Raw genomic sequence first — 19,630 nt, forward strand, 5'->3', positions numbered from 1 at the left:
CAATTAAAATGTGGTCTAGGAAGTTCTAAACTTTCAATAGTCAGTTTAGGAAATGCTAAGTACTTAAGGAGAACGTTTTTAGCTCTAAAGATTAAGAATTTGGATTTTATTGCTGTTTTTTATATATAAAAAATATATATAACATGGAACTAATATAAGTCCAGATGTTTAGAAGAACGTATTTCAGCTTGTAGGTTTTGTCTGAAAACTTTATTAGATTCTACTTTCAGTCAATGGTAAATCAGTACAGAGTCTGGAATAAGTTCTCCTTAAGCATATATCCAAACGAAAAGACAATTAAAAATGATAAAAAATCTTAATCAAACCTAAAATTATTATTCTGAATTTAAAGCCCCTGCTCTGGGTTTTATTCAAAATTAATTAAGTTCTAGGAGTTCATAAAATATATTCCACCATCACAATGCTTCTCAATAATATTAGGTCTTTGGATTAATATGCTATTGCAAAGTTTGATGTTGGTTCCTATTAAGAAGTGGAGTTATATTTTTTTCAGAATGGGATTTAATGTCAGTTTAACCAGCCTTAATTAAACTTTGGCTTAGAAATCATTTTAGTGAGAAATGCAATGAAATTATCTGAGATTTATAGCTTTTTAATTAAAATGAATTAAGCCAACTTGTGGTTAAGTGCCTACAAACTAGTTCCCTTATATTTCCAAGCTATAGATTGTTCTAGTCACACAATTTAAACTTTATCAGGAGTCAACAGATAGGCCATATCTTTATGCCATAAAAATCTAGTTTTTTAGGTACTTATTGACATTTAAGAAAGCAAGTTTATAAAAGAACTGAGTCATGTTTTGATCTTATAATCAGTTATGTGAAGATAACAGCACGGTTAATACAGGCCATGACCATATATATATACCTTTGATTGTTGTGTCAGCATCCTGTTTTGGGTGTATATGTAGAGTTAAAAAGTTATTAATCGAAAGTTAAGTTTTGCGTGTAAAAGTGTTCATATTCATATTAATAAGCTTCACTTTCAGGTTTAGCTAATTTATTCTATTTGCACATGTGTATTTGATGTGTAATTACATTACATGTTTTGATTAACTTGTCTGCCATGATTTTGTCATGTCTATGTCTGTATTATTCATCTCTGCTACCTGATATAAAATAACATGCAGTTAGTTTTAAATAGGTTCTTTTAAGCAGTAACTTTAAAAAATATGATGCTGGAGAACTAAAATAATAATTTCCTTGTATTGCATAGGGTAGAGGAAGGACAACATGTGATTTACTAGGGCCAGAGTATAATTCTGATCTTTTAAGTCTTGTACCCATTTTTTTCTGTATTAATTGCTTTGTCTCGGTAGTACTGTGTTACTTCTATTTCAGTTATTGTTGACCAGTTAGTCTTTCCCCTGGCCCAGGCTCAAACAAGCAATTATAGACAACATTAATTTGAATTTTGATATGCTAAGAATTTAACTGAGTGGGTGTAGCAGTGAAATTATCCACTTCCCTCAATTTTGATGTTCTTACACTTAAGTCCTTGGCTAATGTTTTGTCATTCTTTCCCTGCTTCTCACCTTAGTCTCACAAAGTCTATCCAAAATATCACTGTGAAATTCATTATTATCTTTTATCTATCCAATATTGTAACTTCTCCCTCCAACACTTTTTAAAGTTTTGGTTTATGTCAAAAATCAATTTTTTTCCAGGAGGGTCTTGTGCCTCCAGTCTATACCTACTTCACTTTCTTCTTACAATTTTCTATGAATCAAGAATATGAGAACACATTTGCAATTTCTCTACAGAAATCAAGCACCCTGAAAGAAATATTTGGAGAAAGATAACCTGCAGAAATGTGCTTCTGTTGTTCCCTGTTAATGTAGGGTTGGTAGTTCAGAGAGCACTTAATTTGGTTCTTAGGATTCAGTCAACTAAATGAATCATTATTGTTTAGTGCATATAGTTTATTTATGTATGTTTCTATATCGTTTATATAGATTGTTTTTAGTTTCTACAGTTAGTCCTATGTGTATTGTAAATGTCAATACTGTGATATTTTAATTGGGTTTGCATGTTAGCTGGATGTTAATAACCTGCTTGAAACAAGTTCAGGAAATAATGCAACATTCATGGTGTTGATCTTCCTCTCAGCCTTGTCATATGTATAGGCAGTCATCATCTGGATATTAATAATATAACTCTATATGGCTGACAAGTTATTTAAGAAATAGATCGGATAGTGAAAAAATACAGGAAAATATAGTATGTGCATGTAAAGATTTACGATATATTGAATGTGCTCAGTTACAACTGAGTTTATAAAAATTTCAAACAATATGCAGACCTGCTCTAGCCTTTACTAATTCTATTTTTAATTACAGTATTACCATATAATCTTCATATTGTTTTTATATTCATATATAAATTACAGCTATAGCTGTTTAATTCTAATCATCTTTGGTTTGTTTTTCTCATGAGCTATAAGAAGGCTGGGTATTGACTAATCCTGTAGGTTTATTATCTTTAACAGCCACTTTTATTTTCTTCCAGTATTACTGAACCTGAAATGCTTTCTTCTTCTCAGGAAAACATAATGGAAGTTATAAGAAATCAAGAATTTTTACTTCTGCCAGCTGAAGAACTGCATAAACTTCTTGCTAGTGATGATGTGAACGTTCCTGATGAAGAGACAATTTTCCATGCCTTAATGATGTGGGTGAAGTATGATATGCAGAGGCGATGCAATGACCTAAGTATGCTACTTGCTTACATCAGATTACCACTGCTTCCACCACAGGTATTTTCATAATTTAATAATAATTTAATAATAATTTAATAATAATTTAATAATAATAATAATGTCACTGTAACTGTGAAAACTCTCATCAGTTTATAATCTTCAACTGCTGAATACTCTGGGTGTTTAAAAGTAAAACTGTTCAGAATTAGAAAAAATGAATGGCAGCCCTTCATCCAGAGTGACCTCAATAAACTTGAGGATTGGGCCAACAGATACCCAAGCAGTGCAGAGTCGTGAAACTGAAGAGGAGTAACCCCAGATAACATAACATGCTAAGGACAGACAGAATAGCAAATATTCTCAGAAAACAAAAACAAAAACAAAAACAAAAACAAAAACAACCTGGGGATTATGACAGATATCGGGCTGAGTGGGAGCCAACAGCATGAATGAGGAAAGCTGCATGTTGGTCTACATCAGGAAAAATTCTGTCAGCAGGCCATGTGAAGTTATTATTCCCATAATACCTGGTGCTGCTAAGGCTTCACCTGGAATACTGTTTCCCATTTTGCGCTCCACAATTCAAAAGGCATATGAAGAAACTGGAGAAGGTCCAATGATGGGCTACCGAGATGGTATTTCAGCTAGGAGAGGAGAGAATGAGGAAGTGGGCTTATTTAGTCTGGTGAAGAGGAGGCTAAGCGATGACCCAATAGCAACTTAAGACTTCTTGAAGGTCATGGAATGAATTTCTTCTTGGGAGCACCACAAAATGTAATAAGGGGCAAACGCCCCAAGGTGTAGCATAGACAGTTCAGGTTGGAGATTGGCTGGGGGGAGAATCACTTGGAAAGCAGTGAACCACTTCGGCAAGTTTTTCAGGGGCTAAGCAATCTTCTTCATTGAAGTTTTTTCTGAATTAGCTAGACCAGGTGAACACTAAATTCAGTGTTGGCATTATCCCTGATTTGAGTGAGAGGTTGAACTAGTTGACCGCTGGAGGACCTTTGGAGCCCCCTTCCTATGAATGCTTCTATGATTCTGTGATTTAGGCTTTAGTCCTTTTTTTTTTTTTTTTTTTCCCCAGATAAGTAAATAGTAATTTTCTTCTGTTTAGTACCTCCGGATAATAATTCTCCTTTCATCGAGTGCACGGAGTCTGGCTGGGATGGAGTTAACTTTCTTCATGGCAGCCTGTATGGTGCTGTGCTTTGCACTTGTGGCTAAAACAGTGTTGGTAACACACTGATGTTTTGGCTATTGCTGAGCAGTGCTTACACAGCATCAAGGCTTTCTCTCTTCCCTGCACCACTACCCTTCCAAAAGCCAGTGGGTGAGCAGTGGGCAAGAGGTTAGGAGGAGACACACCTGAGATAGCTGACCCCAACTGACCAAAGGGATATTCCATACTGTATGACATTGTGCTTGGCAATAGAAAGCTCAGGGAAAGGAGGAGGAAGGGGGAGGATGACTGTGGTTGTGGCATTTGTCTTCCCAAGCAAATGTTACACATACTGAGGCCCTGTTTACCAGGACATAGCTGGACATCTGGCTGACATTGGGAAGCAGTGAATTAATTCCTCTTTTTGCTTTGCTTGTGCACACAGCTTTTGTTTTCCCTATTTAACTGTTGATATATCAATCCATAAGTCTTCTTACCTTCCTTTTGTCCCCATCCCACAGGAGAGGGGACTGAGTGAGATGAAGGGAGGGTGTTTGGCTGCTGGCCAGGTTCAGCCCATCACAGCCCTTTTTGCCACCCAATGTTGGGCACCAAATAGGACTGTTTATGGGGAAGGTCACAACACTGAGAATTGGGCAGTGATGAATAAGGTTAGAATCACCTTCCACTTCAGTCTCATTTTTTTGATTGTGAGTTTCAGATAATTCCATAATTGTACCAGCAATAATATCAGGTCATATTAATGTCTACAGGAGCTATTTCTATGTAGGAAGCCAGAAACAATATTCTCACATATCTAAATCTCTTCATGTTCATTTGAGCAGACTTACTGTTCCTTAGGAAATTTTCAAATCCTGAGATGAGGGTCCAATGAATAAACAAAGGAGTCACTGATACAGCAAAAGATAACATTGAGCTGCTTGTTCTCTGTCTGAGACTGCAGAATTTATTTCCTTCAGACCATGAAACAAAAAAAAAAGACAAAAATAATATGACAATGGTATATACTTTTGGTTGTGAATCCCAGTTGCTCTTCTGGATATTAACCTTCAAGAATGACTTGCTTGCCCAAAGTCGAGAGAGAAATCCAAGTTCAAATCTGCTTGAAAATCAAGTAAACATTAATACTGGAATCCTCATATGACATCCTGAGGTTCCTTCATTTTGGGTACATGACACTGCAACATGAAAGAAAAACAGGGAGACACCTCAGACACGAGATCTTGGACACCCTTACTGCTCATTTGTTAACTCAGTCCCTGTCTCTGGTTTGAACCACTCCAGTTAGCTCTCTGGCAGACAAGTATGCTGTAGGGGGATTGTCATGTTTCCTTTAACGGTGTAAGCATAGCATATGATTCTCTGACATACATAAGTAGTTACTCTGTTTCAGCTAGTATTATGAAGAGTATAGGAAGAAAGATGAAGGTAGGCTAAGAGTGGCAATTCACTACATGTCCAGATACCGGTACTGTAATGTCTATGATAGACAAAAAATATACCCACTCTGAAAGGGATCAAGAAAAGAATGCCGGGAAGGAGAGATTAAAGCCAGAACTCTCATAAACTTTGATGCTAAGATTTACAGGCACTTTGTGTCATACTGAGATACCAGAGCATTGGGTGGGGTTTTTGTTTTACTTTCCAATGTAAAATGTGCTACAAAGGAAACAGTCATATATGACAAAGTTTATATATGACAAAAGGTTGTTTTTTTTTTTAGTCAGAAATGTGAGCTTTTTATTTTTAATGTCTATGCCAATTGAGAAGCTAGCACACAATACTGTGCATTACTGCAGTCTTTAAAGTATTTTTTTTTAATCTGCCAAGCACTTAGAACAGGTAAGTTGAACTGTTCACACACCAGCCTCACCTCTAGCTCTTATTGTGCAGAAAGAGATCATGCAGGCTTTGTTTGTTACTCGACTTTGCCCTAGTTCTTAGTAACAGTTTTCTTTATAATTAATATCTGCAAGTTCTATCACTACAGAGTTAAATGAAGCTATTGATATGTCGGATGAAGAGAATACAACTATTTTTTTTGTTGTTGTTCTGTGAATTGCTGAAAAGTGTAAAAAATAGACACAAGATTTAAAATATTACTTTCCTTTTCAAATAGCGTTATGTAAAATATCAAGTAATGCATTTATGTGTTGTGTAAGGTCTGTAATGGTCTCATTCTCATTTAGATTCTCTTTCCCATGAAAGGTGGGACCAGGTCTTTCAAAGTTACTTCCAACCTTTGCTTTTCTATGATTCTATGGTTCTATGATTCTACAGCCTATAAAGTATCAGTTGAAATAATTGAGACGCAAGATTTCAAACTACCACTATGTTCAGAAGCTTCTAATCCTGCTACAAATTCTACGTTTACAAATTCTAAATGTAAAACTCATAAATTTATCTGTGTTTCTCCAATCAATAGGGATTTTACTTCATCTAGCTGTCACATACATTGCTTACTTCTGCACTGCTAATTGCATGCAAACCATTGATCCCTGCATTTCCAAGCTGAGTGTTGTAGCTCTTTATCCATAGTGTTAAAGGCAATTCCCTCTATAGTTAAGTAGCTACGTCCATAGTCCTCAATACCTGCTTCTGGGTTTCCTCTGGTGTCTCTGTGGCCCTTACACATAAGGATACCCTGAGATACTGCCTCCAGCTCTAATGACCTTCATTTATGCAGCTGAATTGAGTCCACTTTGTTATATGTCATCCTCATGAGAATATCCTGGATACTTTAAGTTATCTAGGTATCACTATGTTTAGCAACTGAATTAATCATAGATTTCCACTGCCTATCATAGATAAGCATCACAAATGTAAACATATCTCACATCATAGACACCCACCTATAAACTACCAAAACAGTTATGTTAACCTCAAACTTAATTTGATTGTGTATCTTTTATAAGGTTTCTCATAAAAATTCTTTCTTCAGATACAATTTCAACTATTAAAAAGCACACGTTTCTTTCTGAAGGAAAAAAGATAGGTGACCAGTGAGTAGGGTACATAAAATAATAACAGTTTCAAAACAGTTTGCAAGGAATTATTTTAGAGTTATATAATTCTGTCAGTTCTCTGTATTTTTTGTTCAATTTAATCTGAAAATTAGCGTTCGTGCACTGGTGCTTGTCTATAATTGAGTAGTGTATCATAGAAATGTTTGCTGTAATGCTAAAAAAGTACTTAAAAATTATTTCCAAATTAAAATTAAGATACAGCAAAGTTTCAACAGAAAATTATTGAGAACTGGAGGTGAAAATTTACTCTTTTTTACCAAAAGATGAAATCTTTCCTACTATGTTTTATACTTACGTATAAATCAAATAAAATAATCTGTCATTTTCATTGCACTGAAAATTAACTGAACACCTCTCTGGAGAGAAGCCAGGTCAAAATTAAAACCTAATCATTGGACCTTTGAGAAAAAAAAAACAAAAACATTTCGGTTCTTTACTTTTAAATTCACTCTAAAAAGATGAAGTCATAGACTGCAAAGATTATCAACATATTGGAAAGATTGTACTGAGATCCTCTTAAAATTAAGGCTTAAATTTATAGCCTGAGGGTTTTTTTATACCTCATTTCACTTTCAAGGTGCAGTAATTATATTGGCAATGTAGTCAGACTTGAGTAATAGGATGTCAAACAATGTAATTCAAAATTCAATAGAAGAATTTAGGAGAAGCCAATCTGTATTAACATATTAAAAGGAAAGTATCTTGAAGCTGAAAATGAAATAATAGAACCTGCAATGTTGCCATAGAACTTTAGTTTAATTTTGCTCCTTTGATTATGAAACCATCTGCTAAACTTAAACCGTTCGTATTTCTTCATTCAAGTCAAGCTAGAAAGATTGGTGGCTTGACCAATGTAAGGAATTACTTCATGTTATAATAGGTAAGATTTAGTTACTTCCTTTCAATAGGTGTTCCAAGTATTGTGTTGATCTGTATGGAAAATGTGTCTTAATTTATGTTCATTTTCACTCTTAAAGGATTCAGGGAGAGTAAAAATTTGGTGGGAGCCTTAAACCTTGTAATGCTGAAGTAGTTTAGGTTATTTACTTGAATTGTTCATTTACAAACTTATCATAAATATTTTTCCTCTGATTTTTCATAGCATTTTTCACTGAGACTAAGTTAACAAATAAACGAGTTAAGAAACAAACAAAAAAAATCCTTAAACTGACATTTTATTTTGTCAGTTGTTCAAAAACTCTAAGAAGCTACTTTTTGTGGCTAAGAGGTACCCCAGTTGCCCTCAATTTTCAGCACTTTTGAATGAAATTGGAATAAAATTATTTTAATCTTTTAAAAATGAAACAAAATTAGTACATGTAAAACAAAGCAAAACTACTAAAGGCAGTTTGTGGATATGACTTTTTTGACATGTTATGATAAACATACACATAATCAGGAAATCATAGAATGGCTGAGGTTGGAAGGGACCTCTGGACATCATCTGATCTGACACCTCTGGAGTACTGCGTCCAGCTCTGGAATCCTCAGCATAGGAAACACATGGACCTGTTGGAGTGGGTCCAGAGGAGGGACAGAAAGATGATCAGAGGGCTGGAGCACATCTCCTATAAGGACAGACTGAGAGAGTTGGGGTTGTTGAGCCTGGAGAAAACAGGGCTCCAGAGAGACCTTATTGCAGCATTTCAGTACTTAAAGGGGCCTACAGGAAAGATGGGGACAAACTTTTTAGTAAGTCCTGTTGAGATAGGACAAGGAGTAATGGTTTCAAACTGAAAGAGGGCAGATTTAGACTAGATAGAAGGAAGACATTTTTTCAATGAAGGTGGTGAAATACTGACACAGGTTTCCCAGAGAGGTGGTAGATGTGCCATCCCTGCAAACATTCAAGGTCAGGTGGATGAGGCTCTAAGCAAGCTGATATAGTTGAAGATGTCCCTTCTCATTGCAGGGGAGGTTGGACTAGACGACCTTTAAAGATCCCTTCCAACCCAAACTTTTCAACGATTCTATGATACTATGAAAAAAGCCTGGCTCCACCCTGTGTGCACTCTCCCTTCAGTAAGATACCCCCTGAGCCTTCTCTTCCCCAGGATGAATTGTCACAACTCTCTCAGCCTTTCCTCACAGGAGACATGCTCCAGCCTGTTCATCAGCTTCATGACCTTTCATGGAATTCTCTGCAGTATGTCCATGTCTCTCTTGTACTGAAGAACCAAGAAGTGGACACAGCAATCCAGTTTTGGCCTCACTAGTGCTGAGTAGAGGGGAAGGACTACCTCCCTTTGGCAATATTTTGTCCATATATGTGCCCAGAACACTGCTATCCTTCTTTGCATCAAGAGCACATGGGTGGCTCCTGTTCTTTCAAGCTGCTTTCCAGCTGGGTGGCCCCCAGCATATATTGGTGCATGGATATACATACACATGCACATGTACACAGACATATACACATACATTTATTTCATTCTTACATAGTATAACATCCTTGTGAACTTTTCTGTTAGAGGTGAAAACCTATAATTGTGGAAAGATACACCCATTAAGGTCTGGCTAGAATAGCTAAAGGTGTTTTCACCTGGTTCCCCGATTTCACCTGGTTTCTTTACCCATCATCTAGTGATTACCTTCCTCATAACGCGTGATGTGGTGATTACCATCCCCATAAATGCAAATGGTTCATCTGAATCCTCGCTAATTCTATATAGGCAACAGCTTAATCTTGTCTGTGGTGGAATCTACAACGTTAACTTATGGTCCTGAAGGTAAACACTATAGAAGAGTTTATATCACTGAATTCCCCTTATCTTTCTTTCCTCCTTTGTTAAATCAGAATGCTTTTTTCTATGCTTCTCCCATTCCCTTACTCAGGCTGTACCTGGAAACATTCAGTGCAATTCAACAGCGTGTTTGAGCCTCTTCCTAGCCCTGTTTTGATTACTAGTGATGTAGTCGCATTTACTAAGATGAAAAGCTTGTTTTTTGCTGTTTGTCTGTACACAGCGTAATATATCTGTTAACGTTGAGGCTACAACATAAGCCAAGAACGTGTGTAGCTTCTGTTGGGCAAAATATTGCTTTTATGGTGTTTCTTAAGACTGTAAGGTGTTGTTAGTGACAGTTGGGCTGCTGAAGGAATTTAAAAGCAAGAGTTAGGAGTTGACACTGCCTAGAATAGCATGACTAATAAAGAATGAGGATGTTATCCTTATGTTCTAACGTTTCTCAGCAAAGATGTGTGTGATAAAAAGAGCACAAGTATTTACTTGCAGAAATGGTTAAGTTAAAGATAACTTATACTCCACCAGTGTACTGCGTTTATAATCCATGTTTTTGCAACTACTTGTAATAGTAGATCATTGGTTAACTACGAAAGCTAAAAAAATAGCATAGGGTAAAGCATAGATATTATTGCCTTTGTCTCTGCAACACTTTTAATAATATCACTTTCAGAGGCTTGCAAATAACATCAGCAGGATAATGCATAGTCTTTGAGTATTCAACACACTGTGCCTCAGATCCAGTGAAACGAATATAGGCATCTCAATTGGATTTCTTGTCCAGGGGCAGAAACAATCCAGTTCTTATAAAGTGAAGTACTTAAATACCCTGTAAGTCACTGGAGAGAAAATGAACTGATCCACCTGGCTTCTGTTCTTATTTATACAGAGATGTTGTAGGGAACCTGTAGGAAATGCTAAGCCTCTAAATCCCTTCAGAATGCACACATAACTTCTGGCCGTACATGATTTTAAAAGTGTATAAGAATTTGCATATAATAATAGAGTAGAAACCCTTTAAATACTAGCTTGGATAATTTATGTTGTGAGGCAAACTTGTAAATTCCTTCCACTGGTCAGCTGGCAAAGAGGTATTTCTCAGTACTGCTAAAAAAACAATTAACAAGGCAGTCATCAGGCTGAGGTTCATCGAGTTCTGACCTTTTCAATATATATTGGGCTAGATGAAACAATTGAAGGATCATTTGCTTAGCAAAAAATGGAGGGTATCGCTGTCTGTCAGTTAATCTCTAACTTTCTCCTTCAGAGCAGTGCGATTGATGATATGAAGTGATAACCTTTTTCAGGTCTCCAGCCACTTCTAGTATCACTGAAGAAGTGCGGCTGATAAGAGTTCACACCTGACCAGAGTTTTAGGTTGTTTAGAGTGGTTTTCACCTAATGGTCTGGGGTAAATGTGAAGTATGTGTGTATATTCAGTCATCCTCTGCAACATTTAGTGAATTATTTCAATTATTTCTAAATGAATTGGATGCCAGCAGTTATAACTTGCATCTGAAAGGACCGACGGTTTGATTCAGTTTCTTATTCACCTGTATGCATAGGCTTCTCCACATCAGCTAGATTCCTGACCTCCCACTGTAGGCAATAAAGATCTAGTGCAGTTCCCAACACATAGGAAAAAACCTTTGTGCTGATCTGAGAGGTGCCATAGATTATCATGCTGCCTGGCTCCCAGCTGATTTTCTGGAAGCGTTCCCTCATAAATCCAGTGCCATATTTACCGGCCCTGTGTGGATTCTTAGACACCATGTGGCATCTCAAATGGTGCTAAATGCTTGGTTTTATGCACGTGAATTAAGCACTCACTTGATTTCAACGGAAACTTGTGTCAGAATAATATAAATTTGCGAATGGGAAGAAGTTTGACAATATTTTTAATGTAATTTTTATGTAACTTCAAGTAAATAAAAATAAAATAAGAACGATTAACTTCCCAGTCCATAAAAATGGAGGTTTCAGGCAAGCTTCTAGGATGAGGTCCTTATTCCTCTATTAGCTTATCAATGTAAGACAACTTTGGTCCTGAAATTTCACTTGCCTGTGAAATGGCAATTAGCTGATTATAGTCAGTACAGACCAAATATGCTCATATTTCTCTACTTGTCTTATATAGATCGTTCAGTAAAGCTAACTTTTTTTATAACAACCTCTCTGGCTGTGGAGGTATCTTGTCAGCTGATATTTTATCTGAAGAAAGATGTGATAGTTCAATGCACTGTGCAGATACATTCCAAAGGGTTGGTTTTTGTTTTTTTTTTTTTTTTCTTTTAGCTAATTCTAAAATTGTCCAAAAGTCCTGTCAATATAGCTCAAATTTCTTGTGTAGGTAAGTGACAGTGTGAAAACTTGTAAACAGGGAAAATGATAACCATTCAACACAGTTATGTGAGACATTAGTTTCCAAATAGGGTTTTCTATCAGTTTAGCAAATACCAGTAAATATCAGTTAAGTATCAGTAAATGCTTTGAAGCTGTCATGAGATACTGTTCAAATAAAAAAGTTGTTTCAACATGATGCTATAATAGCATTTCTTTATCCTACATACAGGCAACTTACCTGACTTTTTATTCGTTGTCTCATACATACTGAGCATATGGTTTGCTACTAAATGTGTTTGAGTAAATTTATTTAGTGGAAGACTGGATTTTCACTAAGTAAATCACTTTTGCACATGCCCATAAAATTATTGGGTAATGACAGTGATGAATAGAAAATGCAAGCCTTGCCTCTCTTTATGTTAATTCTACATTGCCAAAAGTTCAGAACAATGTTTTGATAAAAATATTCAATTTGTGTTGTTCATTCTGTGTGGAACATTTATTCTCATAAATGTCCCCATTAGAATATATAGAGTGTGTCCATGTGAAAACACGTATTTATTGATACATTAGATTATATCAACTGTCCAAATCAATTATAACCTCTGGTCATATAAATAACAGCATATCTTTCCTTGACCTTCAAAACAGCACCATTTTCAGGGCATACTTAAATGTGTAATACATTTTTTTTTTTTGCATAAAATGAAGTCTTCAGTTTTGAGAAGGCATGTTTTGCCTGTTTCTTATGTTTTTACAAGGTCATATTATTTATAGTCATTATTTGACACCTTTCTATATTTTTCTGTTTTAGTGACTGTCAGATTGTTGCAGAAATTGCTCGATGTGTGTGCGGCTATTCAGTCATCTTCTTTGACAACATATTTTTAAGTTCTTTCAATAAATTTTGCCTGATTAGGATGCCAGGATATTATAACTGACATCTGAAAATCCTGTATGTTTAATGAAACTAGTAAAAGTAAATGCAATGGGAGTGGATCAAATAACAAGGGTGTACCCCATGTAATTTTCCAGTTCAAACTCTGATTTTTTCAATCAGACAAATAAACTGCATCATAATAGCTTACATGGATCTCAGCAATGAAAATTAGCATAACTTTCAGCAAATCTCTACTGTCATTTTGGCATCTTGATAGGATGAGATTTGCCAACATGCTTAACACCCAGCTGTTCATAGCAATTTTAATGAAAATTGATAGGTGCTTTTAGAAGTCTACCAGCGTAGTTGATGTTCCTAAACAGAGCGCAAGTTGCTGACCACTTTTAGAAATTTTGTTTTGAATAATTTTTCAAATAGCTGTTTCCCTTAGTCCTGTCCTGGCTCTGTTTTTATCCATGACCATGCAACATGACAATTACAATCAGATTCAAACTGCACTGTATCTAATGGACATCGTTGTTTCACTCTCCAGTAATATATTTTGCTCATGAGTGGCAACAATAGCAAAAATCCAGTGCTACTCGATTTTTAAATGATTTTGTGGAGTTTACCACGTGGTAATGGGCTCTCTTGATTAATGAGGGCAACAAAGAAATTGGAGAGAGAAGCTTTATCATTGGAGAAAAACAAGTTTTCTGCAGACTTCACAGTTCTGTTGGGATCTAAACAAGGTAGCAAGACCTTTCAATGTGGAGCACAAATACCCCCAAACCAGAAAGGCATTAAAAGCTGTCAGTGGAGTAGATCCAGCCTGTCTGCTGAGGAGTAATGTTGTAGCTACCTGGAGAACAGCATGCTGTATAGTCCCTGGAAGGCACAGCTTAAATTGCACACCTAATTACCTTGAAACCTTGACTGTCTGTCTGAGTAAAACCCAGATGTTTAAGTTTACCTTGTATAACACTTCTATTTAATGCAAGCTGTACTTATTTTCTACTTAAAATCACAGAATGGTTGAGGTAGGAGTGGACCTAGGAGGAGTGGTAGGAGGTCATCTAGTCCAACCCTAATGCTTAAGCAGGGCCATCCAGAGCCAGTTGCTCAGGACCATGTCCAGACAGCTTTTGAATATCTCCAAGGATAGAGACTCCACAACATGTCTGGGCCAAACTGTGCCAGTGTTCAGTGACCCTCACAGTAAAAAATGAGTTTCTTGATGTTCAGATGGAACCTCTTTGTTTCAGGTTGTGCCTGTTGCTTCTGGTCCTGTCACTGGGCATCAATGAGAAGAGCCAGACAGTTCTCTACGCTGAACTGTCCCATCTCTCTCAGTCTTTCCTCATAACAGTGAGATGCTCCAATCCCTTAACCATTTAAGCAGCCCTTCGCTGGATTCTCTATTCTCACTTGTTTCCTTTATCTCTCTTATACTGTGGAGCCCAAGCCTGGACACAGAACTCCAGGTGTGGTCCCACCAGACCTTAGTAGAAGCGAAAGATCACCTGCCTTGATGTGTTGGCAGTTCAGCAGCCCAGGACACTATTAACCTTCTTTATGGAAAAGGCACATTGCTTGCTTCTGTTTAACTTAATGTCCACCAGGACCCCAGTTTTTCCCTGCGGAGATGCTTTCCAGCTGGGTGGCCCCCAACATATACTAGTGTTCGAGGTTGTTCCTCCCTAGGTGCAGGTCTTCTCATTTGTCTTTGTTGAACTTCATGAGGTTCCTGTCTGTCCTTTTCTCCAGCCTGTTGAGGTTCCTCTGGATGGCAGTACAAACCTCCTAGTCACTGTCAGCCACTCCTACCAGTTTTGTGTCACCAGCAAATTCCCTGAGGGTATACTCTGCCCTGTCATCCAGATCAATAATGATTTCCGTAATATAGTGTAGCGGTATCTAAGCTAGTTTTAGAGTAACTAGCTTATCAGGATAGTAACAGGGTGAGAGTTGACCCTAAAAAAGATTAAACTACCATTCAACATGGCAAGTTTTGCTGCCAGCCGTTGGTGTTCCATAGATCACAAATACAGGCTCGGTGGGGATTGGCTGGAGAGCAGCCCTGAGGAGAAGGACCTGGGGGTGCTGATTGATGAGAAGCTCAACATGAGCCAGCAGTGTGCGATCAAAGCCCAGAAGGCCAACCGTCCTGGGCTGCATCAAAAGAAGTGTGGCCACCAGGTCAAAGGAGGTGATTCTGCCCCTCTATTCCACTCTTGTGAGACCCCACCTGGAGTACTGCGTCCAGCTCTGGAGTCCCCAACATAAGAAGGACATGGACCTGCTGGAACGTGTCCAGAGAAGAGCATTTGAATACTTCCAAGGACTGTGCCAGGGCCCAGTCACACAGTATAAAAGTGTTTCCTGATGTTCAGACAGAACCTCCTGTGTTTCAGTTTCTGCCCAGTGCCTCTGTCCTTTCATTGGGCACCATTGAAAAGGGGACCCTGGGAACTACCAACTTGTCAGCCTCATCTCTGTGCATGGGAAGGTCATGGAACAGCTTTTCCTAGAGGATATGGTAAGGCACTTGGAGGACAGGGAGGTGATTTGAGACAGCGAGCATAGCTACTCCAAGGGCAAGTCCTGCCTGACCAACATAGTAGTCTTCTATGGTGGAGTGACTACATTGGTGGACAAGGGAAGTACTATGGATGTTGTGTATCTGGAATTATGTAAGGCCTTTGACACAGTTCCCTGCAACATCCTTCTCTCTGAATTGGAGAGACAGGAATTTGATGGGTGGACTGTTTGGTGGGTGGATGAGGAATTGGTTGGTTGGTTGCATCCAGAGGGTAGCGGTGAATGGCTCAATGTCCAGATGAAGCTTGGTAACAAGTGGTGTCCCTCAGGGGTCTGTATTGGGACCAGTGCTGTTCAGTATCTTAATTAATGACACAGACAGTGGGATTGAGGACACCCTCAGCAAATTTGCAGAGGATACCAAGCTGAGTGGTGCATTTGGCATGCCTGAGGGATGGGATGACATCCAGAGGGACCTGGACAAGCTTGAGAAGTTGTCCCACGTGAACCTCATGAGGTTCAACAAGGCCAAATATAAGGTCCTATAGTATTAATACAGGCTGGGGAATGAAGAGTTTGAGAGTAGCTCTGCCGAGAAAGACTTGGGGGCACTGGTGGATGAAAGGCTGGACATGAGCCGTTAGTGCGCACTCACAACCTAGAAAGCCAACCATATCCCGGGTTGCAACAAAAGAAGCGTGGCCAGTAGGTCATGGGAGGTGATTCTGCCCCTCTGCTCTGCTCTTGTGAGACTCCACCTGGAGCACTGCGTCCAGCTCTGGAGTCCCCAACATAAGAAGGACAAGGACCTGCTGGACTGCATCCAGAGGAGGGCCACGAGAATGATCCGAGGGCTGGAGCACCTCTCCTATGAGGAGAGGCTGAAAGAGTTGGGGCTGTTCAGCCTGGAGAAGAGAAGGCTCTGGGGAGACCTTACTGCTTTTATCTAATCTTCTATTCAATTTATCACTTTCAGAAGAAAAACAAAAATAATTTGATTCAGAACAGCTTCAAATAAAAACATCTGCCTTTGAACCAAAAGAGACCAGACAATAAGAATATTTTGTCATAGCCTAACCCCCCCTTTTTTTTTTTTTTTGCTTCTAGTGTTGGGGTATTTTTTTCATTTTCTCTTTTCTTTTTAATATGACTTTTTGGTTTACTTCCTTATGAATGCAATTTGACCTCTAGAACTTTTTTTTTTCTTGTGTAGCATTTTAACACTATTGCAAAATAAGCATGAGTGTCAGAATTACGATATTACTTTTTTAGATTAGAGAAAAAAAAACAAACGAGGTACTCTAAGAGAGATTCATCTCACCTAACTTCAGGTACCTAGAAAGTAAATATCTAACATGAGATACATGTTCATTTTAAGAAGGGATTTTAATCTTGAAACTTTCTTTTTCTTCATTTACTGGAGAGAGAGTCTAGTATGATGAGTTTAAATGTAGATCACTGCCTCAGTATAATTAAGTGTGTAGAAAGCTTGCATCTTGCACTCCTTATTTCAGCCACTATGTAAAATACATAGATTGATAAAACCATTGTGAAAAGACATTACTAGAGGTGGAAGCTGAGGAGGAGAGCAGTAAAACAATCACTGTTTTCCTAAACTGACTTACATTTGAATCTGTGACATGGCAGGGTGACAAGTAAATTGATCAAATTAGTACCAGTTTCAAAGATAGACCCAGTAGTATTAGTAGTCCAACATAAGTCAGTGTGCGTGCCAAAAAAAAATGTGGGCATATTTACAAATTAAGTTAAGATGAAAGTTTGAACAGTGTGATAAAAGGTAACAAGGGACCACTTATAGAAAATAATATTGAAGATTTTAATAAATGGGCTCATTAAATCATAAGCTTTGGGGAAGTGTTAATGTTGTGAAAGTGGTTTCAACACCACAGTTTAATTAGTTACCACAGATGCTACCAATGAATATTCCCATCCCATTACTTGGTTTATTCAAGAGTGGGGAAAAAAAAAAATCAGTTTCTTCATTTTTATATCAAACGTAAAGCCTCAGAGAATGTGTGTCTATGTGATTGCTTGCTTATCTAATATATTAATTTTTGGTAACCTAGTGATAAGTTAGTGAAAACAAACTTCAACTATGCTGTATTTTTTGGGGGTTTGTTTTCTTTTTGTACCCTGATGTGGGGGAGGGACAGGGACGACCCAGGATTATATCTGAAGGGTAGAAAGACAGTTTAAAATTTCTTCTGAATATGAAATTATTTTTAATGTGTGGGGGAAAAGTTGGAATTACAAATCAATTAAACACTGAACACATTTCCTCTGCCAGTGACTGTGATCACCAAAAATACCAGGTCAGTAGACGACAGATTTCAATTTTGGGGCAGAAAACACCATTAGATTTCTTTCCAAAATTCCAGTCCAAGACTGTTCACTATTATTGCTATGTGGTTGATCTCTTTGCAATATATTATCACCTGCATGCATACACAGATCACAGACTTACAGACAGATTAATGAAAGTCTGTTGTGTCTAAGCAGTATATCTTAATGTAGATTATTTGTAATAAAATGGTTAGCCATGCGCTTCAAGAAAGAACTGATCTAAAGTTTCTTAACGAACCTTAAGTCTGCTGCATCTGATTGCTGAGAAGAAAATAACCTTTCTCTGTGAATATAGAAATCTGAGGGCTTTGGTATGGTCTTTTTCTTTGTGAGCTGGTTGAGCAGCTGGCTTGACTAACTCACACACTATTAATAATTTAGTCCATGAGCAACACAAATATTGAATTTCATGTACTGAATATTTGTGTTACTACAGAAAAATGCCTGGAAAGCATCTCTGAGCTGAAACAGGTTTACTGAAATAATTAATTAAACATTAATAAGAAGGAAAGAATTGCAAACAGATCCAGAATGTTCAATGAGCTGAAAGAACATGGTAGAAAATAAAATAAAATGAGACATGCAAAATTAGAGAAATTATGAACTGCAAATATATTTCATTATTTTCTTTCTAAGACAACATATTGAAATAGTTGTTCCAAAGCCAAGTAAAAACTCAAAAAGATAAGTTAGGTGTAAGCTTTTTTTTTTAAAATTTGAATTTAAGGTCCCTAATTACAAAACAGTCAAGTGAGTAAAGCAGATGATTATGTTGGATTTAGCTCAATTCATTCAATTTCTAGCAAAACAAAAAGGTTTTTAAATGATATTGCTAAGGTTCAGTTGCAGAAAATGAGATTTAGAAATGGAATTTAAAACTTCAGCTCCATAAGTGATCATTTTGTGACTTTGTGAATTCTACATTGAGGAAGCCAGAAATGATAACAACTTTTGTATTTTTTAAAAGAATGAAAGGAGAGACTGAGGGAATATTTAAGTGTTTTAATCTACTTTAGTTAAAATCTACTTGCAAATCAGGATCTGGATGAAGAACAACACGGTTGGTAGTAGCTTAGGATATTCATAAAGAACAAAAACTGAGGAAAAATAATTTTAGGACTGCAATACATTTTTATTTTCCTTTCAAAATACAGTAATTTGAAAGTAAGAGTTAAAAGATGTGGTAAAATATATTTGTAGTAAATACACAACTACATGATTCCTGAAGCTGTATCTTCTGCTGTGCAAAATAGAATGAATTGTCTATGTAAAAAATGGCTTGATTTTCAGATTAATGTCATTACTCATGTCTTTTTCTAAGCACTATTTTAAATTCTAATCTAAATTTTAACTTCTTTTTACTATAATGCTGTTCTCTGAATGTAATTCTTAAGCATGTTAATAATGCATGCCTAATCAATAGCCAAAAATACTTTCAGTTTCTCATGTAAACAGTGCAAATAGGCCGCTGTTCTCATTCCTGTTGTTTTAGTATTTTGTTCATGAATAATTAATTTGGTATGTATAAAAATAAAATTTGTTGCGTATTTTTCCTTAGAAAATATTACTGATGACTGAAATAACTTACACTTTTTACTTGAGAGTAGTTAATATTATTAGTGGAAACTTTTAAGTTCTGATGAAGGCAGATAAATTAATACTTTGCATTGTCAAGAGAGTCATAATTCTCTCTTATTCTAGATCTGTTCTTTTCAAGTATAGATTTTAAGCAGGAAATTCACTTAAATTTGCGAGAGCAAAAATTAAAGTGAGATTGAAAGAGGCAAGCCATATTTTAATTTCATTCCCCGGTAGCTTTCTGTAATTAATTTCA

At 36.9% G+C, this 19,630-nt stretch overlaps 1 protein-coding gene across 2 annotated transcripts in view; it reads left to right on the forward strand.

Annotated features, from left to right (window-relative positions):
- KLHL1 (kelch like family member 1) overlaps positions 1 to 19,630 on the forward strand; it is a gene marked incomplete at both ends in the record, with an annotated part of 249,665 nt that overhangs the window by 138,950 nt on the left and 91,085 nt on the right. For both annotated transcript variants that reach the window (XM_082486591.1, XM_082486592.1), the window contains one exon: positions 2,563 to 2,775. In XM_082486591.1, coding sequence (XP_082342717.1) covers positions 2,563 to 2,775 — 213 coding nt within the window. The remainder of the gene's footprint in view (positions 1 to 2,562; positions 2,776 to 19,630) is intronic.

The sequence above is a fragment of the Vanellus vanellus genome (assembly GCF_965231255.1).
Source record: "Vanellus vanellus genome assembly, chromosome: 1".
Classification (NCBI taxonomy): domain Eukaryota; kingdom Metazoa; phylum Chordata; class Aves; order Charadriiformes; family Charadriidae; genus Vanellus; species Vanellus vanellus.